At 34.0% G+C, this 27,847-nt stretch overlaps 1 protein-coding gene across 4 annotated transcripts in view; it reads left to right on the forward strand.

Annotated features, from left to right (window-relative positions):
- The first annotated feature begins 508 nt into the window (after positions 1-508).
- The window catches only part of LOC106721682 (protein doublesex), a 100,746-nt gene continuing 73,407 nt past the window's right edge, over positions 509-27,847 (forward strand). For all 4 annotated transcript variants that reach the window (XR_001357522.2, XM_014516703.2, XM_014516704.2 and 1 more), the window contains exon 1: positions 509-1,090. Coding sequence is in view for 3 of the 4 variants with exons in the window: in XM_014516703.2 (XP_014372189.1) it covers positions 583-1,090 (508 nt within the window). In the remaining variant the exon portion in view is untranslated. The remainder of the gene's footprint in view (positions 1,091-27,847) is intronic.

A 27,847-nucleotide genomic window follows, 5' to 3' on the forward strand; every position in this document is an offset into this window, starting at 1 on the left:
AATATTATCACTTTAAAATTACGTAAATCTGTATTTATATTTTAACGTAAAGTAATATGTGTGCGCTTTAAAGTATTTTTGGGTTCAAGATTAACATGTTTTTGCTTATTTCAAATATTGATATTCATTTTTATGTGACAAAAGACAAAGTTTATAAATATTAACTTTTTATTGATTAATATGAAAACTGATGATGATTATGATATATATTATGATATATATATAAGTGTGCCATTGTTTAGATGACGTGTAGATAGGTTTCAAGATCATAGGAAGGATGCCATTTTTAAATTGTTGCTTAATTTTAGTTTTCAATCGATAAAAAAGTGGAACATGGGACACTGTTTGACGTGTCGTGGTGTACCAAGTGGTATAGAATAAAATGATTGAAGATAACATTAAAATGTACTGAGTTGCATTTATGCATTGCACAGCAATAAATGCAGGCGCGAGTCGAGGTGGGGCGCGGGGCGGGGCGGCGACGGTTGGCGGCAGTCGCATCGTGACCGCGCGACGTGCTGCCTGTGCGAAGCTCCGACACAGGAACACGGTAGCGCGCCAGCCCGCCACCGACAGCCCGTCATGGTGTCCGTAGGCGCGTGGAGGCGCCGGTCTCCCGACGAATGCGACGACCGCACCGAGCCCGGGGCCTCCAGCTCGGGAGTGCCGCGCGCGCCGCCCAACTGTGCCCGCTGCCGCAACCATCGGCTCAAGGTCGAGCTGAAGGGCCACAAGCGCTACTGCAAGTATCGGTACTGCACCTGCGAGAAGTGCCGTCTCACCGCTGACCGGCAACGCGTCATGGCCATGCAGACAGCACTACGGCGTGCTCAGGCGCAGGATGAAGCGCGCGCACGGGCCGCCGAGCTTGGCCACCCTCCTCCCGGAATCGAGTTGGAGCGGGGCGAGCCGCCTGTGGTGAAGGCGCCCCGAAGCCCCGTTGTGCCGGCACCGCCGCCGCCGCGCTCTTTGGGCTCCTCCAGCTGCGATTCGGTACCCGGCTCACCTGGGGTCTCCCCCTTCGCGCCGCCGCCGCCCTCGGTGCCGCCGCCGCCGACCATGCCGCCCTTGCTGCCTCCGCAACAGCCCGGTTAGTACTCCCTACCGACACCTGACCACATTGTGAAATCATTTGTGTACAAACCAGTGCCAGGGCGCATCTACGATAACCGGAATTTAGTGAACGAAAACGTGACCCTATCCGATAAGATAACGCAAGTTTGTCTTGATCGCAATAACAAAAGTGCATTAATAAATAAATATTCAAAACCTGTGTCGTCTGGCGCTAAGTTATGCGCGGTCGACTGGAAGGAATGGTGTGTAGGATAACGTGCAAATATTGGGTTGTCGTGAGTTACTATGTAGAATTATCATTGCTACTGTTTGTCTAAATACAGTTTACCTTTACCTGTTACTGGGCTTGTTTTGTAGAGTAAGAAAATATAGACTAGCGACATGTTTACTAGGCTTATTTTGTTCAGTACTAAAAGTATGCGCGAGACATTACCGTTCAAACAAACACATCGGTGACAACGGTACAGCGTATATTTTCTACATTAACATTCCGTAAGTCAAAGAACAATATCTAAATATGAACATAGTAAACAGTTCGTTACATATCATTAAATATAGAGATATAAGATAGTAAATATTAAATAATCGTATGTTTAGGCACAAAGTCGATTTCGATCTTAAAAAAACTAAAAAGTATTAGTTAATTAACACTAATTCTTTGCGTAATTTAGATACATGAGAGATAAAATCTTACTAATATTATAAATGCGAATGTTTAGATGGATGGATGGACGTTTGTTTGGCATACATGTAAAACGTAGTCTGGAATAACACATAGGCTATTTAATAAGTTTTTTTTAATTCCCTGCGGACGGAGTCGCGGGCGACTGCTATTAACTGATAAAATATCAGTTGCAAAAAGCATTGGCGTCGGGTTACACCTTGTAAATATTTTACCGTGTGTTTCTGAGACCAAAATCTCCGATTTAATCATATTTTATCTCTGTTTTGTCGAAGATAATGACAGGGATGTCGATATGTTTCATACAGAGATTTTCATCGCAGAAACCAACGGTTAGTGAAATACACACAATAAGTGATTACAAAATCTAAATTTGGCATACATTTTTCATTTATAAATATTAGTAACATATAATTTATAAATAAAGTAGCTGTCGCCCGCGACTCCGTCCGCGCGGAATAAAAAAACAACTTAATAAGTGTATCTAGTAAGCCAATGTGTTCTTCCAGACCATGTTTAACACCTTTGCCAAATGTCATCAAGATCCGTTGAACCGTTCCGGAGATACCTTCAAACAAACATCCATCCATCCGAGCATTCGCATTTATAAATATTAGTAAGATTTAACTAAAAAGTAAAACATTGTGTACCAACATAACTAATTATTTTTAATTACAATTAAATTAATTGCGTATATTATTTTGCTACTGCACTTTTGAATAAAAAAACAACAATAACTGATAATAAAGTAATTGCAAAGATAGATATACTTATTAATAACATAATTTAATAATTTTTTATTTATAGTAAACTAGCATTTGCAACACTGGCAACATTGAGTTTTCGTTCTTTTTTTTCTTTTTTTTAAATTCATGCAAAATTGCCGTCGGTAGTCAATTAGTATTAAAATCGACCAACGTAATAAAAGGAAATAAAAAGAAACAAGTTGTTAAGGATTATTTTTTGTTTACAATTATGCGCTAATTGAAATTCTTGTCCTCGGAATATAGCATAAACATACGTTATATGATTTTAATTACTACAAAGAGTTCATATTTATATAGGTACTTTATACCGATGTAGATAAGTCAATTAATTAACTTCTGTGTTAAAAATAAACTACAATCTTACCAATATTGTAAATGCGAAAGTTTAGATGGATGGAAGGATGTTTGTTTGAAGTTATCTCCGGAACGGCTCAACGGATCTTGATGACATTTGGTACAGATGTAGAACATTATCTGGATGAACACATAGGCTATTTATTAAGTTTCACTTTAATTCACAGCGGACGGAGTCGCTGGCACCAGCTAGTCTTTAATATCTTCAATATTAATGTAGAATTATTTATGTAATGTATGTATGTATGTATGTATGAATGAAATAAATTATCCATACTGCCACTGCACTGAAACACATAACTTTTTTTAACTTTATTATTCAACATTTTTTTAAATATAAATACAATTGTGTTTAAGAAGCAGTTTGAAAATCCGCAGGGTCTACATGACTAATGTATCCTACATTTAAACCCTAAATGTTTGTATAATAATACATTTTTCCTGTATTGCTAAATAATAAAAAAACCACTAGTCGCTTAGTTAGTTTAAAAATTAACAATTTGCAAACGTCGATTAAATAAGTTAATTTAAAAAATACATCAAAAAAGGACTAAAAGTAGAGACAACAATATGATCAATCATGGCAGTCGAAACAAAAACAAATGTTTTTACATAATATATGTACAATATAAGCAACTAAAAGTTTACCAATATTATAAATGCGAATGTTTAGAACTAAGTTTGGAAGGGAGGAAATTCGTTGGCAGATAACTGCAAAAAGGCCAAACGTATCTGGATGAAATTCAAAAAGAAATTTTTTTAATTCCGCAAAAGCTGTTAAACTGTCTATTAATTACATCCAGAGTTGGATATAAATGTACCTTCAATAATTACATACTTAGATGTGATCTAAAAAGGTAAACATGACCTAAATATGATAAAAATCAACATATTAAAGATGCTTCAATGTTGTAAGATCATGTTTACACAGATATTGTGTTGTTTTACAAAATAAATGACAAATGAGCTTTACGTGATCAGCTTTGTCTTTAAATGAAAGCGTTCACGTGTATTTTCATTTTTATTCCTGCAACGATACTTACACAAAAACACATTTTCATCTCCTTCATGGTCTTTAAAAAATAGCGATAATAATCCAAAATCACTACTCTTTATATTCCAACTAGCTGTCGCCCGCGACTCCGTCCGTGCGAATGTAAAAAAAACTTGAGAGGTGTCAAGGGACACCCGGATGGAACGAAGTTCCTTTCAATTAATTAGTGAAGGAACCAATGTTTATTCAATTATTTATCGACGCTGGAAAGCATAAACGCTGTAACCCTTACAGCAACCCTTACAGGGTTACAGCGTTTATGCTTTCCAGCGTCGATATGTACAATTATCCGAAGTTCTTACGGTGAAGGAAAACATCCAGACACCTGCGCATATTTGAAGAGAAATTCAAAGTGATGTGTGAAGTAAACCACTGCCGCACTGGGCCAGCGTGGTTGACTATGGCCTAGTCACCCTTAACATAGGGTAGGCTCCGAGTCCCTCAGTGGGGATTCGTACTCGAGTAATGTCTCGAATCGAATACATCGAGGTTTAGTCTAAGTCCTGTCCTTCACCGCCTCAAAGTTGTAAATCATACTTCCTACTAATATTAAAAATGCGAATGTTTAGATGGATGGATGGATGTTTGAAGGTATCTCCGGAACAGCTCAACGGATCTTGATGAAATTTGGCACAGATGTAGAACATTGTCTGGAAGGACATAGACTACTTATAAAGTTTTTTTTTGTTATCTCCGCGCTGACGGAGTCGCAGGCGACAGTGAGTCTGTAAATAAAATTACAAAAATAGGTTAAAAAAAATCTCGAATCGTATTTAGTTTAACCTATTATCCCCAATGACACGAACGCTAGGCAACACGATATCTTAAGTCTGTTACATCAGTACAGATAATATGCCACTATTCAAAGTTGCAACTGATAACACACACTGTCTGTTTACAGAGGTGAATGTGATAACATTTATATGTTTATATTGAAACAAATTGCATATTATCGTGGTTGATACGCCCCGTGCACTCTGACGCTCGCTCTCAATTCCAATCTATTTTAAAATACTTAATCCGAGGTTAGGACAAAGTAACGTATACTTATTAGCAAAAAAAATTATACATCAAATGGTTTGTTTTTCATGTAATATTATAATTAGAACTTAAGATGTAAGATCAAATAAGTAAATCTAACTTGAATTACTAGATTTGACTCAAATAAACAGAACAAGTTCAATAAAACGGTTTAATATACTACTTGATAGGCTCGGTTTAATATAAAACATTTTCGGTTTTTACGTAAAATAATATTCCAAAAGTAAACAAAAAAATTTTTGAAATAAAAAATTAACTATTTCTATACTATTGTTTTTTTATAAAATTAGCTGTCTAGAAGTACAACTATTTGTAGAAGTCACCTGATCAAATTCCACGTTAGATTTCGTGCTGAAAGCCTGGCTGCTAAATGATCTGCTGGAACAAACCAAATTCAAACTAGGTTTATATTAAAACTAGCTATCGCCCGCGACTATGTCCGCGCGGTATTAAAAAAGAAAACTTAATTAGCCTATGTTTTTCCGGACTATGTTCTACATCTATGCCAAACAGCGACATCCGTAGAGCCGTTCTGGAGATACCTTTTAACAAATATGCATCCATCTAAATTTTCGCCTTTATAGTATAAAGTAAGATTGGTTGCCCTTTGTTTAGAATCCGAAAAATGATTTTTAGTTTTGTTTAGTGATTTTGATAGCGGGCTTAAGGAGATTTGATACGTGATAAGGGGTTACATAGGACAGGGCAGAGAGGTCATATAATGCATATCAGTATTATTATCATTAGGTCAATAAAGTCGATGCGTAATTTTGTTATATTCATAATCGTTTAGTTATTTCAAGATGGAAATCTACTTAAAGTATTATGTATATTGATGAACAAAGTATCTAGTTTAAAGTTGATTAATTAAGAAACGGCTTAACTCACGTTTGATCGTCCGGTGACGGCACCGACTAGTTTCGGACCCATCGGGGGTCCATTTTTCAGGGCGAGTGTTTAATCCGAAGACTTCGCGGTCGCGTCGCGTCTCGCACTGAGACGGGTGAGATGGGTCCGAAACTAGTCAGTGCCGTCACCGGACGATCAAACGTGAGTTAAGCCGTTTCTTAATTAATTAATTATGATGTCTCACGAAAGTTTAAACAATTTAATAGTTTAAAGTTGGCTGAGACCAAGAAAACAACGATACAAATCGTAATTTTCTTCGAGAAAATATAGATAGCAATATGTTTTATGCAGAGATGGTCTCAGAAACCAATGAATAATAAAATAATTGAATGATAATAAAATAAATAATTTGGGTAGGTTACGGTAAGGTTATAATAGTTTGTTCTTATAAATTCTAAACAGTAACTCTTCTAGTTAGAGAATATCTGGCTTTGGTAGTCTTATACCAGTCATGTAATTATAATATTATAAATCTTACTAATATTATAAATGGGAATGTTTAGATGGATGGATGTTTGCTTGAAGGTATCTCCGGAACGGCTGAACGGATATTGATGAAATTTGGCACAGACGTAGAACATAGTTTGGAAGGACACATAGGCTACTTTATTACGTTTTTTTAATGCTGCGCAGACAGAGTCGCGGGTGATAGCTAGTTTCATTATAAATATAATCAAATACAGTCGAACCTGGATAAACGAGAGTCAAAAGACCGCGATATTTCAACTGCTTACTGAGGTTTCTTTTTTATTTCCGAATTTCTCGCTCATGGAGTCGTTCCGTCGGGACCAGAAAATGTCTCGCTTTAAAGAAGAATATGAAAGAAAGAAAGACTCCATTTGATTTAATAACAATTTATTTATAAGAAGTATTAAATAATCTGTGAAAGATATTGATACAAAGTACTTAGTAAAGATTTGTGTGAGTGCTTTGTTGTATTGATATCGGCGACCAATAAAATTGATAAAACAGTTATTAATTATTTTTCGTATGTGATGACTGTTTGTCCTTGCCTTACTGAGGCGATAACAATGTAGATATCGACAAAGCATTCGTTGTCTGCACAATTAATACCTTGTATACTAGGTTATGTTAATTATTAATGACCATTTTTTAACTTATGTTAGTGATCGTCAGAAATATTCAAATAAATCAGTCACAGAGCGGACATTCTAAAAAAATATCTTGAAACATTTTAGGTAATGATTATCTGTAGTAGATGTCAAGTGTTACCTTGTATAAGCCATAGATAATGATTTTGTATGTGTTTTCCCGCCTTTTGACACATTTGATTGTTTATGGTGATGAGTGTCCAATTTTAATGAGATCTTTATTTTAAGAAAGGGAATATCGGAAATGCTTATAGCAAAGCAATTATTTATGTATAACTTTTTTTATTCAAATTATTAAAAAAAAGTTTATCAGCACCAAAAAGGTGTTATATTTTTATTTATTTGTCAGCAGCCAGTGTGAAATTTATTTTAGACAGCGAATACGTAGCTCGTGGTTATCAAAATGGTCGTTTACCTGCGTTACGGTGTAAGTTACGAAGGGAAAAGTGGCGACGCCCAAAGGGGGCAATATCGTCCATCCTTACTGTTTGTAATAGCTTCATTATTTCCCTGTCTCGCTTGCTCCTCAAGACTTTGTCCGTAGGGGTGAGGCATTCCGATAGGCCGGCGCAAAGCGGGGGTGAAATAAAAGCCTACAGTAGGCGGTTTGTAAATACTCGTAAATAAAGCTTACGCGATAACGTTTATGTACTTCATGGTTTATAACTTGAAGTTCAAATCCAACATTTCTACAATATATATCATCATACTAATATTATAAATGCGAATGTTGGATCGATGGATGGATGTTTGTTTGAAGGTATGTACGAAACGGCTTAACGGATCTTGATGAAATTTGGGACATATGTAGAACATAGTCCAGAAGAACACAAAGGCTTACTTACTACGTTTTTTTAATTCAGCGCGTACGGAGTCGCGGGCGACAGCTAGTATATATTTGTACATACACCTCGATATAGGATGACAACAAACTATGACATGAAAATACATTTCAGAAAGCATATTTTGATAATGAGATTTATAAAATTGTAATCTATTTGGAATGTGCAAAATAATTGCATTGTGTTAATTATATACATAAAACAATTCTTAATCTACGAGTATCTATTAGAATCCGAATAACTCAATCTATTGGAATATTAAACTCCTAATTAGTTCATTATTTTTTTTTTTATTTAAATTATCTGCTGGGATAAGATTGTATTATTTATGTAGTTGTTTAAAAATCCAAGTAAAAATTAAGGGCAGGTTTATATCATCATCAGCTTACTACGTCCTCACCGACGGGGCTCGGAGCCTAAGTTAGTCTCCGAGCCATATCTAAGTTAGGGGTGACTAAGCCAAAATCAATCACGATGGCCTAGTGCGGGTTTATTTATTCACACATGTCTTTGAATTTCTTACGTAAATGTGTGCATTTTGTGTAGATAAATGTACATATGTAAATCGAAAATAGAAAGTCACATTGGTACATGGCGGGATTCGAAATCAGGACTCGCAGATTACAAGTCAAGTGCTTAACCCCTGAGCCACTGATGTTCACAGGCCTTTTATAGGAGTTGCTTAATTGATTATTTAATATGTCGTTGATGAAGTTTAAATAGAAATATATATAATTTTTGTGCGCAGTGTTGCCATTATCTTGAATATTAGTTTTATCTGTCGTTTACACATTTTCTTATATTTTAATTTATATATTATATTCAATTATACGTATTAAATTATTTATAATAGCAACAATACTATTAATTTTATAAAGTAAAATAATTAGTTTTGTAGAAAAATATATTTCAATCAAATATACTCTGATCATTTTCTATCATATTATTTACTGGTTCTGTATATACGAAATATGGTTTATGGATGTGTCTTAATGGAAGAAACCCAAAGTAATGCTTCAACAGACTGGGTGGTCTTTACTATATCAGATACAGTCAAGAATACAACATATACAATACTTTACACTACTACTTTTTATACATAAACAATGACCAATAAATGTATTTCTTTGTTCTGAATCACTTCTATTGATACGAAATCTGAATACAATATAAGATAATCATAAAACAGAGTCTGATTGTCTTATTATATAATAGTACTAGCTGTCGCCCGCGACTCCGTCCGCGCACTTAAAAAATGGGGGGGGGGTATGAAAAATAGATGTTGGCCGATTCTCAGACCTACTGAATATGCTCACAAAATTTCATGAGAATCGGTCTAGCCGTTTCGGAAGAGTACGGGAACGAAACTGTGACACGAGAATTTTATATAATATTAAGATTCACTGCATATAGTTGTACATAAAACATGTTTTTTTTAATAAGAGAAGGGATACCAAACGGTAGGAGCACCGCGGAGATCGTGCCATGTTTCTCATTCACACAAAGATTGAGCTCACATGTTTTTTGTCGATGTTTTGACAGTGTGAACGGTAACAGATCAGTCTAGACGTCTTGATATGGAATTGATATTTACTGTTATATAAGCTTTATTACTTACTAGCTGTCGCCCGCGAGTTCGACCATGCGGAATGTAAAAAAAATCTTATTTGATAGTCTATGTGTTCTTCCATACTATGCTCTACATCTATGTCAAATTTCAACGAGATACTTTAAAACGTTTTGGAGATTACAAACATCAATCCATCCATCCATACATCATAACATTTGCATTTATAATATTAGTAAGATAAGATAATGTCGGCTTCCTCTAACTTCTAAAATCTTTAAACCAAATATTATATTTCTTTAGTGAAATGTTTTGCGTTCCGGAGCTTTCTTATGAGGAAAGAATGGGAAGGTAGAGTAGATTTTATGGAGGATGGGACGCATAGGAAGGGGAAATATTATCTCCTCCGTCGATCAAAGTTAGGCAACTTTTGTAACTGTGGATGTCTATGGGCAGTGGTCGCATCGCCATTTCGGTGAATTTAGGTGGCCGCTTGATCGTTTGCCACCTTATAATAAATAAAGAGCAGAGAAAGTTATTTTTGTTAAGATGTGTTACAACCCTGTGTTTGTCAATAAGTTAGGCAGCCGTCAATCCAGCAAGGGTACAAGTTTTACGACGCATCTGTATTTCGGGCACTAGCTCACCGGGAGAACGGGTGACGACTTGTGTGGCCTCACTATTAGCGATTACCAAAGATATTAAAGCTACAATTTCACTTAATAACAACCGAAATCTAATATTAGGTATGTAAGTTATTTCAGAAATTAGTAACCGAAAGTCTACATATATCATAATGTATTTCCAGTCGGGTATGGTTTTTTATTACCGATTTCGTTGAAAATTTATTTGAAGTTTATTTGAAGTTTACTTGTCATAGCAACATAAATACGTGTTTACGTATAGTTATTGTAGTTACAGTGTGATTTACGACATTTTATTCTAATTAATAAGATTTAATTTTTTAATTGTAATGGTTTTTTTTATTTCATACAGTTTAAAGAATACACATTGAGAAACTATAAGAAGGTCGAAGATATCATTGTTCTACGATTTGTCTGCTTTATATATTGTTGAATGTTTTATTATCTTTCTTCCATAATAAAGAACGCAAAAATGGGTTCAAAAATGTATATGATTTTAGTTACTTGTTTCATAAAAATACTTGCAAAAATCGCTGAAAGTGTGACCATACATTTATGTGCCTGAATTTGCAGCCCCATCAAGCAGCGACGTGAGCACAATAACCCTTTCGTCTGCATAAACTAAAACTAACCTAATATCTGCTACAATTAAGACTGAACTTTGAATAAACTGCTTCCATGTCCTTGAGTCTTTGTTCTAAATATTACAAAGGAAGTAGGAAAATAAAATCTCGAAGCGAACTTAAAGCTTGCACAGTTTCATTTATTAAAGTTTGTTTTTCTTTGTGAATTTGGCTTTGGAACATTTAATGAATATGCCGTTTGTATGCTTATATATGTTTTAGTAAATTAATAACAAAAAAATTTGGAACATGAGAATTAACCGTCTGTAATGAATGTAGTTCAAAGTAAATTATAAAGAATAGTCTGTAGCTACACTTAAAGACCTAAAAACAAGTTAATATGTTACGTACATATTTTAAAACTATGGTTTACATTACCTTTAATGTCAGACTTCACAAAATATGTTTAACAGTATATACTGTACTTATGACGACTTGTACACACATTTAGTTATTACCCACTAAACAACCTCTCTCTATGTTATGGTTAACTATAAGAGAACTCTTTTAGAGTTAAGCTCTCCAGTACATGACTGCATTTCTAATGTAATGTCACAAAAATTATATGTGTGCAAAGTTTAAATAAAATAAAATATATTCCGTCGCAACGCATAGCTTATATTGTGTCTCTAGCTTTAAGTTGCCAAAATCATTTTCGGTACAGACTTAACAATACATAGACACAATTTAAAAGGAACACGATAATTCAATCTAATGATGTAAAGATATGTAAATATACTCAGCACGTTTCTAGCAACAACGGATTCGCTACTAAATTGAAGGACGTTACTGTTTTGCTAATAGTTCTGTATATCACTTTATAAAACGCCTCAACTGTTGAGCAAGGTCTGTTATTTTAAACTCTATAGTAATATGATTTGGGTTCAATTTCAAAAGAATAATTTTCAGATTTCGTGTTTTATGGAAATTCATTTTCTGGCAGAATAATTTGGTTTTCTTTTTATGTTTTAAAGTGACAATTGTGCAAGCGGCCATCTGAATTCACCGAAATAGGGTAGCAACCGCAGCCAATAGACATCCACAATTGCAGATGCGTAGCCTAACTTTAAACAATGGAGGAGAGAATATTTCCCCTTCCTGTGCGTTCTCCCCTCCGTCTAATCTATTTACCCTTCTAAACCATTCCATATAGGAAAAGAGCGGAAAGGGATAGTGGACTAAAATTATGCCTCCGGCATGCATACATATCAAACGCAACGCGGAATTACATCTACTTGACGCCGGTCTTCTGTGTAGTCGTGGTATTGCACCTGGCGAGCCAGTCTTTCCGTGCAACAGATTTTGTTGTTGCTGGTATTAAACACTGTTAGTAGGTCTTCTTTTTATGTTATTGTTCGCCCATTGGTCCAATGGCCATTTTTGATCAAAAACAGCTTTAGGTACCCACTTCTTTTCCACATTAACAAATTTCACGTTCATCTGTTCGCACAATATCCTTTATTTAAAAAGAGGTACAAGTTTTTCCTTCATTTATTAATGTAATTGATAGATAGCTATTGTTTTATTTTCTACCCCAATATTGTTAGGGATCCTTCTGTAATCGAAAGTTTTAATATTAATGCATATTTTATTGATTATAAAAGTTTTATTTTCCTATGATAAGATACGCCCTAAATGAATGCTTTAAACGTAATTCTAGATCCGTGATAAAGAAACTAGTGCAATTAAAGTCTAGTATTATTTTCAGGTTATATCCGTCGTAAATTTTTGTTGCCCTACGTAGATAAAAAATAATTAACTATTTTAGAGGATATGAAATGTTTATATAAATTAATGGTACCGCAAAGTACTGGCATGGCGGCCACGGACAGGTTGACGCAGCGTAAGCAGGCCTCCTGCAAGATGGACTGATGATCTGATCAAGGTTGCGCGAGTATCCTGGATGCCGGTTGCACAGGATTGATTATCGTGGCGACTTTGAGGGAGGCCTATGCCCAGCAGTGTGCGTTACGAGGCTGAATAGATATAAATTGAAACCATACGCTGTTGAATTGTTACAATATTGTCAATTAATATTATTTACAGTTTTAATAAACAGATTAATACCAAAATCGAAAATCTACTTAATACCTTTGACTAACTCATCGATTAAATTAAAGTTGTTAATTTGCAACCGCCTTGAAAATGGATCATAAAAACTTTATGCATTAAAAACATCAGAACATAAAAACATTGGTAAAGCCACCTTGTAATTTTATTTAGTTAATATTACGTTGAATGTCTGATGGATATTTTTGTGTTTCGAGTTTGTCATTATTTCGGTGTTTGGGTTAGTAGGGCGTAGAGTTCATTGGGCAAATCGATTGGGCGAGCCAGTTTTGATTATTATAATAAAGTATTCATTGATGAATTAATTAAACGGATTTAGTAGAAGTTGTTTATGGACATTATCATCATCATCTTCAACCTGCCCTTATCCCTATGGAGGGTCGGCACAGTATGTACTACTCCTCCATACATCTCTATCAGCCGTCATATCTGAATTTACCCCCTTCTTACGCATGTCCTCTTTCACACAATCCATCCATATTCAATCTCATTACTTTTTTATATGATTATCATCCCTCCGCATAACATGTCCAAACCACGCTAACCTTCTGCTCCTCAATTTCTCGATAACTGGCGCTACTTTCAAACTTCCTCTGATATGCACATTCTTAACTTTATCTTTTCTTGTCACACCACACATCCATCTTAGCATCATTATGTTGTGAACATTTGCCTGCTATTAGCGAATTCAGGAACCGAATTCTAATATTGACACAACTCACGTTTGTCACCCAGAGGGATAGGCAGAGATCACGGACCTCCATTTGGCATGGCCAAACGAACCACTTTTCGCCATTTCAGGAGACGTGACGGGTGGCGAGCCGCGTCGCCGACTTTTTCTGCCGGGAATTCACACATATCTTTGAATTTCTTTCGCAAATATTTGCGGGTTGCATCACGATGTTTTCCTTCACCCTATGAACGTCGGATAAATGTACATATGTAAATCGAAATTTGAAAAACACATTAATACATGGCGGGATTCGAACCCAGGAGTCAACTGAACTGAACAGAAGTCAACTGCTTAATCCCTGAGCCACCGACGCTCTTTCTAATATTGTCTTATTAATAAAAAGCTATTTTGTTACAAGTAATCTAGGTCAAAATTACCTAAATGTGTTCTATACGTCGTCGAGTCGAGTAAGCTAGGTTTTAAACTTAAATTTAATCATTACATGTTCTCTAACACATTTTTTTTTATTTGACTACTGTACATACTATAATAGAGTACATTAGTAACGATAGCCATAAAACTAAGAGATATAACTTACCTACGCATCGAAAGCAAAAAAAACAAAGAGTTACCATTCCGAGTGCAGAAGTAACAAATCAAACCGAAATATATTGGTTATAAAAGTGCAACAAGTATGCGAAATGTACACTCCGTGTAGATGTGTATACCCACTTGGTTTTATAGGCCATAAACGGCATTTACGACCGTCCGGGTAATACCATCCGGCTAAAAGGGTTTGGATCCTACACCGCCTCATATATAGTGCACGCTAATTAAAAAAAATACATACAAACCTTACCTCTTGTTTGACAATTAAAAGCTAGATAAGTCATTATCTAAGCAATAAAAGTATAAGTAAGTTTAATGCACCAAAATAACAAGTAATCAGCTGTTGCTGTATTTTTTTACAGTCCTAACAAATAGTTAATTTATAAAACCAAAGCCTTACTTTCCCGTCAATTGGACTACAAACGTAAGCGTTAGTTTCCATTGCACAAAAATTTTTTGTTCTAATTATTATCCTATTTTATAATAAACAAAAATAACGATGTTGTTACGCACAGACAGCTCTTACGATAGTAAACTTAAACGGTTACTAGGCATACAGTTACCAGACCACGCAGAAGATAGGCAGTGGAAGCTTTTCCGCGTTTCGTCTGATGAGTGTGGTGCCGGAGGGCTAATTTTAGTCCTCTTTCCCTTCCCACCCCTTTTCTTATAAGGAAAGTATGGGAAGAGGAGGTCGATTTGATGGATGAGGAGATGCATAGGAAGGTTAAATATTCTCTCTTTGTGCGTCTCCTCCTTCGTCGATTGAGGGTAGGCAACGCGGCATTTGCGAATGCCTATGGGTAGCGGTCGCTTCGCTATTTCGGCGAATTCATGTGGCCGCTTGCTCGTTTGCCAATTTGTAATATAAAAAAAATGAACGATACTGTACCTCCATTCATAATTTTAGTGGCTAAGCCCCATTAATATACATTTTAGTTCTCATTCTAACAAATTAAAATTAATAATGATGGTTATTAATCAGTGTTATCAATTAAACACTTATTTTTGTTGGTAATCCCAACTTTAGTTGATAGCAACAATGTTGTTAAAGATTTTTTATTATGTGATGACGTTTTTTTTTCACGCTCGTTTTGTTAGCGTTTGTTGTAATTATATCCTGCAATCAATTGTCTTTGATAAGTTAATCGAACAAAATGATTTAAAGCACATCAATACGGATAGAAAAACTTAAGTATGTATGAAATATAGTTCTGTTAATTATTGTTATTGAGTATTGGAATTAAATGAGTTATCTTTGCATAACTATGATAGTCTAATAAGTATTATAAAGGCCAGGCTTCAGTTTGAACAGAACATTCGGTATGTTAAGTTAAATAGTACGTGTGTGTGCAAAACTGAGAATTGTACAGTTTAACTGACAATTAAAATTTTGTCTAAACACGTCTGTTTTAATTCTGCAGCTCGACTGTTCAGTTAAAATTGTAGGTGTGTAGCCGGCTTATAACAGAAATCTGAATTTTCATATAGAAACAAATGACGTATTAAATAAAACTAAACACTATATATGTTCCGTTAAATAATAATTATAAAACAAGGATACAAGTTTTAAAATTTATATAACTATAACACTGAATTGCTGAAATAATTGAATTGTAGAGCTTTATTCATGATTTTATTAACACGTGCAGTAACACCCACTCGCCTCAATCAGACACAAACATCAATCAGAATGAAAGCGTCAACACAAATCAATTCCCTGTCATTTTCAGTCGAGTATTCTGCAAAGAATTAGGAACTAACTACTTGGGGACTAATTAGGAAGCAATAATTATCAAGAGGTCTTAACGAAGAGATATTCTTTAGGGATATTATTTGAAGTCTTTACTGACTTACTAGAATAATATTAATTGATAGTTTTGTTACAATTCAGACTCTACTCGCTTCAAGTACTCTTTGTTGCTTTTAGTAGGAAACGAGAATTGGAACTACAACACTAGTATTGTTATAATTCAAGCGATTGACATAAACTTTCCATCAAATAAAAGCTGTACAGGTTTAAAATCGGAATATCTTCTACATTTTAAGAAAGTTAATTAAATTTCCTATGTAATAGTTTTTACTTCAAAACTCATAGTATTAACATTTGAAGGTATTACGATTTTAGAACTGTACTACTTTCTTTTGAAGTTAAGTATAGGATTATAGGATTGTGTAGAGTTTGTAATATTTTCTACAGTGGCGACCTCACTTGATTTTGTATTAACCTAGTACTACACAAGCCTACTTAGCGAATGCGTGTTTAATTGATAGTTTATACTAGCCTTACGTATATCGTGAATAGAAAATATCACTAAGTGAGAGATAATCATTTATGCTAAATCCTAAACAAATAGATCAGTGGTAATTATGTACATTGTTCAATATAACCAGCCGTTTTCTGTCCTTGCCAGATAGAACCTTGTCTTACCAGTGAGAACCAGAACACTGAAGCCTTCGCGATAACTGAAAGAGCTAGGGTTAACTCTTATGATAATAATTGTTTCCTTGTTTACCTAAGTATTAATATACAGAGATATGAGACTCGTGTAAATATTATAGTTGCAACTAAAACCAAACCTGTTTGTGAACTTTTTAATGTCTATTCCGTTTGTTAAGAATTAGCAAAGAGGCTTTATACAAAAGATTCAAATCAAAAATCGAACGCTTTACTTTTTATTTATTTTGTCTGTTGTATTCTTTTGTAAAATATGAAATAATAAATCAATGTAAGTAATTGGATCGCAAGGACGGAAGTGTTTTTTTTATTTAGTTATTTTCTTTTATCAAATCTATAATTCATCAATTCACTAGCCAATATTCAATACCGTTACCTACTAAGTTTTGGAAGATAAGTTTTATTGGTAAAAAAATATCCAAATAAATTTCAATTCTATTCAATTTCGAAGCAAGTATTCCAAATAAAGTTAAAAAGTCGTCGAAAAACAGTCAAATATTTAATGACACTGACATTAGTTAAGTGTTGCCATGTATAATATTTTTTAGAGTCCTTGTATGCAAATTTATAGTACTTATATTTCTATGCGGACATAGCTAATTGCACTAGTTGTAAAGTATAAGTTATAAATCGATAAAATGGCGTTATCTAAGGCCCTTTTTATTACAAAGTCGTAAAAGTATTACTTGGTAATTTAAATATTCTATATACGGCCAGTAATACTGGGAAGTATTACTGATAAACTTTCTAAGTTCCCTTGATGGTTAAAAATAATTTTGATCTAAAATTAGTGAATTAAAAATTAATTTAAGTCTTTGAAATAAAAAAATAATAAATAATATAGTTATGTATGTATCTATCTACTCACTGTATGGATTTATTTCGGGATAAAAATAATATGGATAGACATTACGGAACTTTATCTATTCCCGGGACCATCATAACTTTATATGTTACGGCATTTATATTTGTTTTATCTTCGCCACAACAATAGCCTCACCATGAGAGTAATTATATTGCTTTGCATGAGCGTTTATGAGTAACGTCAAACATAAATGACTGTTATCTACAATAAAAAGTTCTCATTTTAACACCGACAGAGTTCCCTTTTGTGCGAGTTGTTTCCAACCATTAAATTCATCGCTGCCACTCTCTAAAGCTGTAAACGTCACCCAAACGCAAACTTGCCAGTCCGCAACAACATCGCACTATCGCGGCGCGTTTAAGTTAGCCGTGCGAATAAAACGCCTTCGGGTTCGCGAGATAACCCGCCCGCCCGCGCTCACTCCGCCAGACGATCGTAAACGGACCTCGTACGTACAAATCCAAAAAAAAAATATCGAAAACAAATACCTTATACTTATAATTATGTACAGAAGAAATAAAACGCGCGTTTATTACGGCCGGGTTTATTCATTTTATGACCTCCCTGTATCGCATTGGATAGATGTCAGAGAGCCTAGACGTCGTAAATAAGTATGAAATATGATAATTGAGAAATTCTTCAATATATTACGATTTAAACATTGATGATTCGCTTGACGTTTTGTGGGACCATAACTCCGCAGTTCGCGGAATCCGTGCGCGCATTTTGTCTCGCTCCCACTTCGCGCTCACGTTTTCAAGAGCCCTTCGAGAGCCAATATTTAGTTTCAAGTGGTCCAGGGTACAATATGTTTTGTTTGTTCAATTAGGCTTAAGTATTGTGGAGCGTGTGTAGATGCGTGTCAATGACCTTAGCTTAAGATTTGTTTAGTCTACAAAGCTTACATCTCTTTTTGTGTTTATTTCTTCATAAAATTACCTTTAAAATCGGCTGACAGTCATTTTCAACAAATTACAGTGAATTTCGTTATGATGTTAACAGGTGGCCGGATTTACTTAATCTTGGCTAATCTTATTACGCTTTTAATCATGTTTGCATATGAATGGTTTCTATAAAAACTGAGTCCAGATGGCTAAATGTGTTGCTATGTAAAATTACAAACTGTTCTATTAATTACTCGTAATCCTGTACTTAATTGATTGGAATGTGTTGTATTGATTATTTAAAAACGATAGTAATCTTTATTTATATTAGAAGGCAAAGGTATTCGATGAATTCAAACCAGAGTGGCTGAATGACTTGATTGCCTTTGCCCTCAAAGAGTTTAGGCGCGAATTGAAGCGTAGCTTTTGTTTTGTTAATCTGTGTGCAAAGTTCTCGTTCACGTTACAAAATTTTAATTAATCAATCAGAAGTAGTTTTCTCATTTGCAACATTAAATCGTAGTTGCGATAAGATGTAGTAATTAAACTTTTATAGTCATGTTCGCAATTAGCGGGGGACACGGTGTATGATGTATGACCGCGTTTTACTGTCGAAGCAAATTACCTGTGACCCAATAATTGCATAGATTGATTAAAGAAACGAAACTTGTTTTTTTAAATCACTTTCGTAAAACTTCTCACAAGCGAATCATGCCAAATTTCCATAAAATTGATTTTAAACGATATGATTATCTCATTTGTATTGCTTTGATGTTTTTTTGGGGTCGCAATTTATTTCGAAGCAAAAATTAAAATTGTTTCATAATTTCTCATAGTGACAGGAATGTTCACACTCACCATTTTTGTTATAGAAAATAGTCCAATTTATATAATTCAGAACTGAAAACAAACATATTCGCTTTTTAGTTATTTATATTGATTATATTAAAAATGTTACAAATCCAAAATAACATATGCAGTGATTTTATAATGTTCCAAACCTTGCTCGGCGTTGTTAAGTATGGCCTAGCCCCCCCTTAATTAAGGTAGGCTCCGAGTCCCTGAAGAGGAACGTATAATGAGATGATGATGAACTCCAAGAACAGAACAGCACTCTAAACTTTTGGACAAGTTTACTACGTGTTAACGTTTAGTCACACCAAGTTTTGCCTTACACATTAAAAAATAATTTTAAATGTTATTATTAAGTATACATGAACGTAACAATTTACCTTAATTTTATTCTTCTTTCGGCTAATGTAATTAACTCTCGACGTATATTTAAAAGATGTAATAGCCCTTTACCAGTGACCACAATACCATGTCGTGACTACCGTGTATTAGCAAAAGAAATGTAGACACAATGGTAGTACAGTTATCTTACCGTTAAATAAGGTTAAAAATGTTTTATATTTCATGGGTGCCTTAAGCACTGCTACGACTTTACAGATACAATGGGATAATAATTTTAAATTTAGTTTTAATAATTTTTTCCATCACAAAGGCTCAACGTTTAAGGGGCTTCAGAGTTGTGACAGAATTATATTTTTTATGACTCTGATTTATCTACAGGGTAGAGTCTTCGGATTGGGTTTAATAGTTATATTTCAGAATGTTTCTTTTATTATAATAACTGTCTATAGTAAGTAGTAAGTACATATTGATTTCAACTGATGCTCGGAAACTTACTCGTAGTTTCAATTCAATTAATAAATATTTAAAAAAATAAAATTGTGAACACTTTTTCTCTCTATAACATAAGCATAAGTTATACAAAACAAGTGAAAAATAAAATAACGTAACCACCATGTGTGGAATTTGACATTGCTCTGTTTTCAAAATTCAAACTTTCTTTTAGAGGTAATTTGTCGGTGTGAGACTATGTAGATACTGTTAAACTTCGCAATATTTTAATTTATGATACAAATAAACGAAAAACAAGTTTTATTTTGTAACACAACGAAGATGTCTAGCTTTAAACTAGCATTGGACATCAATCTTCATTGGTTGCTTACAATGCAAGAGCAGACGTCGAATTTTGATGGAATTGGACGAACTCAATTATGCTCCAAATAGGTTACTACTCTCGTGCACAGTGGGTCAGTGCCGTGGTAATTGTGGTGGGACAGCCGGCACAAATCCCAATGCGTTACCAACAATCTGAAGAACAACTTAAAGCTATAGGTATAAAGTTCAATATCCTTTGTACAATAGCTTCTTAGAGATATGATTATTCGCAATATCGTAACATAGATATAACATGACAGGACTGAAACTAGAGATGAAGTTTCACATTTATTCCGTTGAATTTTGAAACAGAAATGTGGCTACAATCTTACTCTTTTGAGTTATCTGGAAGATAAAACATTTTAAATAACGACTGCCAGACCAAAAGTCCTCTAATGATTACTTAACAGGTCCTTTAGTGTAGATTTTACATACGTAAATACACCCTTAGTGACCATTAAAGATTTTCAGTACGGAAATTAATCCTTTAATTTTAACTTTGGTATAAACCCAGGATTAATCATGGAGTTTAATTTGTCCCGATGCTGAAAAAATATAGCATTATCTGTTTCCGTAGTTCTAGGCTAACAGAAGTTAGGTGTGTTTTAATAGAAGTTAATTGTCGTTCAATCACATTTTGGAGCTTTAATCTTACTCTATTCGCGCAGTTTTAATAATAAATCAATGTGCCTGTATGTTATTTACTATATATAAGGTCATAGTTGGCATGCAAAACCGAACGTGTGTAACCTGCTTTAGAGACCTCGACTTCCAATCGTAAATCCACAACAAGCTACTTGTGTAGTTTAATAAATTACGTTATAAAATTTGATGACAAAGTAATTGATGATAAATTAAATTAATAAAAATCACACGCACATTTGATTTAAATTATTACCCCTCAACAATGTCACAAATTCTAATTCCGGGCGCGTACGATTTAAAACTTGTAACAACAGTAGCGGCTGAGGTAATAAAAATGCACTAAAACTTAATAAAGACATTTGTGACCCAAAAAATTTAAAGCCTGTTACAAGCTTTTAAATTTAAATCGAATGAGTAATAATTTTTTTTTAATTTAATAAGGACAGAGCAATTAAATTGACCTACCGCAGTTTATTGTTTGCCATCATTTCCTATTTAAATTTAATTTATTTTAAGCTTGATTATGAAGGAACATGTACATAACTTAGTAGCAGTTATTACTATCATGAAAAAACAATTAATTTTAACGATCAGTAAAACCAGTACGCAGAAGGGTAACCAGAGATCACAGATTTTCATTTAATGCAGTCCTGATATTTCTCTTTCGTTTCGTTTTAAGCATCAAAAATTAGTTCAATTCATAGAAATTCTATCAATTTACTTGAGACAGATAAAATAAGAAATATTATTTACCTCGTTTGCTCTTGCGCTCTTATCTTTACATCAGTGTTGTCAAACCAAGCCCATCTTTGGCCAAAAAATACTAACTCCAATACGAGTCCAATATCATCTAAAGGTCATTACAATGTCAATTGAATGGAATAATTTTATTGCAATACAAATACTTAGCATATATTTAACTACTAGCTTTTACCCGCTACTCCGTCCGCGCGGAATAAAAAAAGTAGAAAACGAGGTAAAAATTATCCTATGTCCGTTTCCTGGTTCTAAGCTACCTGCCCACCAATTTTCAGTCAAATCGATTCAGCCGTTCTTGAGTTATAAATAGTGTAACTAACACGACTTTATTTTATATATATAGATGTATAAAACATGCAATCTTTGTGCTATCATCGACACACCCTTAAAAAAAAATAGAAAGTCAAACATGCATAAGTATTTTTTTGTGTCTTCAGAAAGATATCTAAACTAATATAAGACGGAATTATTTGATTGTTTTATTGTATTGAGTAGGCTCCGAATTGAAAAATTAATTTACTGTTGGGAAGCTAACATACCAGTGTGATGTAGACATTTATTACTAGTTTTTTTTATTCAGATGTAGTCGCGGACAACTGTTAGTTATCTATATTTTTAAAGCCATTTTTAAAATTCTACGGAATAAGTAAATCGAAGTGGATAAATGCGTTGTACGAGTAGTGTTGTCTCAATAGCTTAGTAAAATAGAAACAGTATTGTTTCAAATGTGGTTTAACTTTTTAATTTGTAAAAGCTTATATTTGTAAATAAAAACGGAGAGCTAAATAAATTGTAATTATTATTAAAAATATGATTTATGATTCGTCATGATGTAAATAATCGCATGTTGTCACGATTCGACATCGATTTTTTTTATTCGCCATATAATAATATCGATTAATTGTTATAAAGTGCGAAACTATGACAGACTGGTAACATCACTGTTACACTTCGTCCGGATTAATGCGTTTTATCGCCGGCTCGCGACTTTTATGTCGCATTTGCATACTTTTATGGTTTTCTGGCGGTGAAATTAAAGTATTATAAAACCCGATGCGACTCTTTGCGATACAGAGAGCTCGTAAAATATTGTCGGAGGTCGTAAAGAGGATTCAATAAAAACTGTTGAAGCAAAAACATGAATCGCGCGGCCGTTTAGCGTTACTATAAACTATGAGTGTGGTGTCTGTCTGTGGGTATGACTTTAATGAGTCTGACTAAGTGATTGTAGGAAAAACGCACTCACACGTTTGATAAATACTAGACTTTAAAAAAATCACCAAGCATTTTTATAGTCGCGATAAAAGCTTTATCAAGTTGAAATACATAATAATGTACTTAAATGTTGCAAAATTACAATAAAAATTAAGAAGCAGTCGCTTTAAGTCGAGTTATTGTTTTTTAGAAACTTTTTTTTTACTGCAATTTACTTTTTACTCAAGCAAGCTAACCATTCGAAACCATCATGAGTTGATAAGGAGCGTTAGCATGAATTTATTAAAGGTCATAATAATGTTCTCACTTCTGGTGCTTAATTTATAATTTTAAGTAAACTGTCAATTTACATTGCATTGCATTAATACTGTATTTTAATCGATGTTTGTCTAATATTAGTAATAACTAGCTGTCGCCCGCGACTCCGTCCGCGTGGAATTAAAAAAAACTTATTAAGTAGCCTTTGTGTTCTTCCACACTATCATCTATAACTGCCAAATTAATTGAGATTCGTTGAGCCATTCTGGAGATACCTTCAAAAAAACATCCATCCATCCATCCATTCAAACATTCATATTTATAATATTAGTAATAATAGCTCAAAATGAATCGATAGCAGTATGACAGTGAGCGGGCAGTCATCAATTTGCCAACATGTTGGCCGACTGATCTCATTTCAGCGGCCGATATGAAAACTTAATGAGGAAATTGACTATCGTTTCGGACGTTTCATGTCGCGGTTATTTGGAAATATGTAAAACGAGTTTGCTATTACTTTGTAAGTTAGTTATTAAATATATCAGGTATTTTGTGATTTGCTAGTTGTTAAAAACCTTACTTTTTACCAGATTATAACTGGACACAATTTTTTTGTTTTATTATCTTTTAACTTTTGCTATCCATATTATAACGAAAATATTTTAACTTTAAGTTAAAATTTCCAACATATTAAATTTTTAATTGAAACTGATGTATGTATCTTTGCAAAGATTACGTATCATTCTAAATTCAAATGTATAATATATTATTTTAGTTACAATACAAATCAGAAGCCTTTCTTAAATTACAAATGCAGGTTTTATTTGATTCACTTTTTTAATTCGGTCTCGCAAATGCACGTGCATAAATTAAACTGAACTTAAACTAAAGAATTCTAGAATTGACAAAGTTACAAATTTGTGAATATGATTTTTCATTAGGATAAGGGTCCGTTCACACAGACAGTGTCGGATAGCAGATATTTTTCGCAAATAAAATTAAACTTCATACGATTGAAAGAAGGTTTAATTTTACTTTTCACACTTTCTTTACGTTTACTTTTGATAAGAAACGAGGTGCAAAGTAAAATTAAACCTTTTTTACAACCGTATAAAGCTCAATTTTATTTGGGATAAAAAATCTACTCTGCTCTCATTTTCGGCCTGTCTTAATCTAATGCAACTCATCGACGCAAAGCAAATTATAGTATTCTAACATTATTCTGGCACATCTTACTAATATTATAAATGCATAAGTTAAGATACGGGTCAACAGATCCTGATGAAATTTGGCACAGATACAGAACATACTGGATCTGGAAGAACACATAGGCTACTAGTTAAGATTTATTTTTTTATTCCGTGCGAACAAAGTCTAGGGCGACAGCTACTCCATTTATAAATTAAACTAAAACAACTAGACTAAAATGAAACAATTTTATCTTAAACAATAACATTTTTACAGTGGAGTGTTCAACACGTGTGATTGTTTTCTTTTCCGTATTACAAGTGGCCACTTCATACTAAAGTGCTTACTTTGTTAGTGACTAAAGTCGACCCACTTCTTTATCTTACACAAACAGGCCGATTAGTAATACCTAATACAGGATTACGGTACACAAAGCACGTCTTTAATATTATATACCAAAATGCCTGGTTTTCATAAAGCCAGTATACTCAAACCAGCGCTCAAAACCAGCACTGGCATACAACTGGCATAATGTTAACATTAACCATGGGTTTTCGAGACCAACATTTTTGTATAAAACATATCTTCATCCTTTTCATTATCTTAGACCAAAACAGAGATAACAATTTATTTTAAACAGAGATTTTGGTTTCAGAATACCACGATAAATAGCGCGAATGAGCCAAAACATTACTACTATACTGGCATAATGTAAACCAGGCATTATTTCCTTTATCTGCTTCTTCTTGTTCAAGTGCATTTTCGAGTAGCGAAGCCTTTATAAAAACAGATATAATCAACATTCTTTAAGGACTCCACCCTCTCTAAATAAAGTTAAATTCGATTAGCGATATCGCTAACTCCATAATGTAACTTGCTTATAACATACTAGCTTTTACCCGCGACTCCGTCCGCGCGGAATAAAAAATAGAAAACGGGGTAAAAATTATCCTATGTCCGTTTCCTGGTTCTAAGCTACCTGTCCACCAATTTTCAGTCAAATCGATTCAGCCGTTCTTGAGTTATAAACAGTGTAACTAACACGACTTTCGATATTGATATATATAGAAGATATATATATATATATATATATATATCTCATGTCCGCAATGTGCGAGGATTTTCGCAAACAAAATTGGCTACATAAGCCACATGCGAGCACACCAACGTCAAAACCGGAGCTGAAGACAGTCGCCGTGGCCGATATCGGCCGGGATTACATCATCATCATCATCATATAGAAGATTTATTTCTATACATTTTAACAAGTCTACTATCGATCTAGCTAATAATATAATCGAATGTTACTTTATTTGCGGGTTCAGAGGGCCAAGTTCAGAGGGAAAATTTGCGAAAAAGTGTTCGTATCTTCATCGACATTAGATACATAATTTGACAAATTTTGTCGATGAAGTTTTAAATTTTGTTCACCGTTTCGTGTTCGAAATTAACGTTAAGCTCAATTTTTTTGTAGTATTGTGTGTATTTGATGGATATTAGTGTATTAGTTATCCGAATAGGCTATGTTATTACGATCATAAAGTGAGTGATGTACCGAGTCCGCGAAATAATACCAATCCCACTCACCCTGATGAAGGGCCCCCGAAAGGCTCGAAACTAGTCGGTGACGACACCGGATATATATACGTGAGTGTTTTAGCCGTTCCTATATAAGTTAACGATCATAAAGTAATCCTTCTAAACAATATCATTATAATAGGCCTACTTAAGAATTCTATGATAAATATAGACAAGATTTACATTTTTATATTTTTCAAAGGCGATTCTAATTTCAACTGCCACTGTACCGTAGATTTCCTGCGACTGAGGCTGCTGCAATATTTTTCGCAAACACGTCCCCCAACTCGATTAAAGATACGACTCGCATTCAAATCGTAATCATCAGTGTCGATTCTGGAAAATCGATGTCTCGATTAAATACAATAGAAATTCATGATGTACCACTATGCATACGTATTTGAAGCTAGCGGATGCACCTGGGCGTTAATGTATCGAAATCGTTGACTTCTTATGGTGGCCTTATTAAGTATTGTTTTTGCATCAATTACTTAGGTACGTGTAAGTACAAGGATCCGTCCGTTCGTCTCTACCACGTCCGGTGTCGAATTCGCACAATAGTTTCATAGAAACACTTATCTGGTTCTCACAATGTTATCGTTACGTGTTTAGAAATATTATAAATAATTAGTGAATACGTTAGTAGTATTTTAAATCCGTATCTTTTCGTATTTTCAATTAGATGGAGATGTTTTATTAATATTACGAGTATACAAGTTTTTAACACTGTGATCGATGGTTGTGGATTGATTGTTTATTGCTTTTGGATATAGATTATGTTATTTAATTCTTAGTCATGCTGCATGTAGTTGCAACAGCACCATATTAATATAAAATTTTATTTTAATGTAGCTTTTTGGTAGTAGCAGATTTTTAGGCCGTTCGTAAACAAGGCAAAGTAAATTTACGAAAATAAAATTGTATGGTTGCGTTGGGAGAATCGCGTTTTAAAGTATACGAATTGACATTGAAAATGATTGACTTGAGTACAAAGAGCCTAAATAATCTTAGCAACTAATAAGATTTAATTCAGTATCAACATGTCTTTGTTTCTTGATAACATTTAATATTTATCACAGACAGAGTCGGAAGCGCAAGTATACTCTGTGTTAAACATGACTTGCAACGATTCCATGTGGAATCGTATCGAAAAGCTTCGCGGAATCACTCAGCATGTAAATGCGCGCACTCCTACGCATACACATGTCCCTTTATCACAATCAACTGGAATATGAATAAATACTGACATTGGAATTAAAATTCAAAAGATGTGACGCGGTGACACGTTTCAAAATCGACACAGACTGCGTGTTGTCAATCGGGAAAGAATTCAGAATTTAAATAAATCATTTGATATTATCTTACTTATATAAATGCTATAAATGGATGGATGTTTCTTATAAAGTATCTCTAGAACAGATATCGGTGTGGCATATGTTGATGTAGAACATAATCTGGAAGAACACATAGGCTACTAATTAAGTGTTTCTTTAAATTCCGTGCGATTTAAATCGCAGGCAAAAGCTAATACTTCCATAAAGTTAACTTGTTCGGTGAAACTGGCGATGATATAGAGGTCAATTCAGTTAGGAAATATGAAAAATTTACTTAGGCATAGACAAAACATGATGATATCCTACATGATATGTCCGTCAACTGGGACAGACAGTTGCAGTATACTAATTGAATTAAATTGTTATCGGTTCGATGTCTTAAAGTAGTTTAAATTAAAGTTCCTAAAGATAATAACATACGTGTAATAATTTTCATTGTCTCTACAACTCATGTATAAAGTAACATTAAAATACTTATTTAAAATACAAAAAATAAAACGTCATATCATTGTTTACTTTAAATAAGTACAAAGGGCAAAAGTAAAAATATGTTATACAATCGAATAAGACTTATTGTATCGAATTATAATCGATTAGATAATCGCTTACATCACTGATTGTGATTCGAGTAAACA

The sequence above is a fragment of the Papilio machaon genome, chromosome 17 (assembly GCF_912999745.1).
Source record: "Papilio machaon chromosome 17, ilPapMach1.1, whole genome shotgun sequence".
Taxonomy (NCBI): Eukaryota; Metazoa; Arthropoda; class Insecta; order Lepidoptera; family Papilionidae; genus Papilio; species Papilio machaon.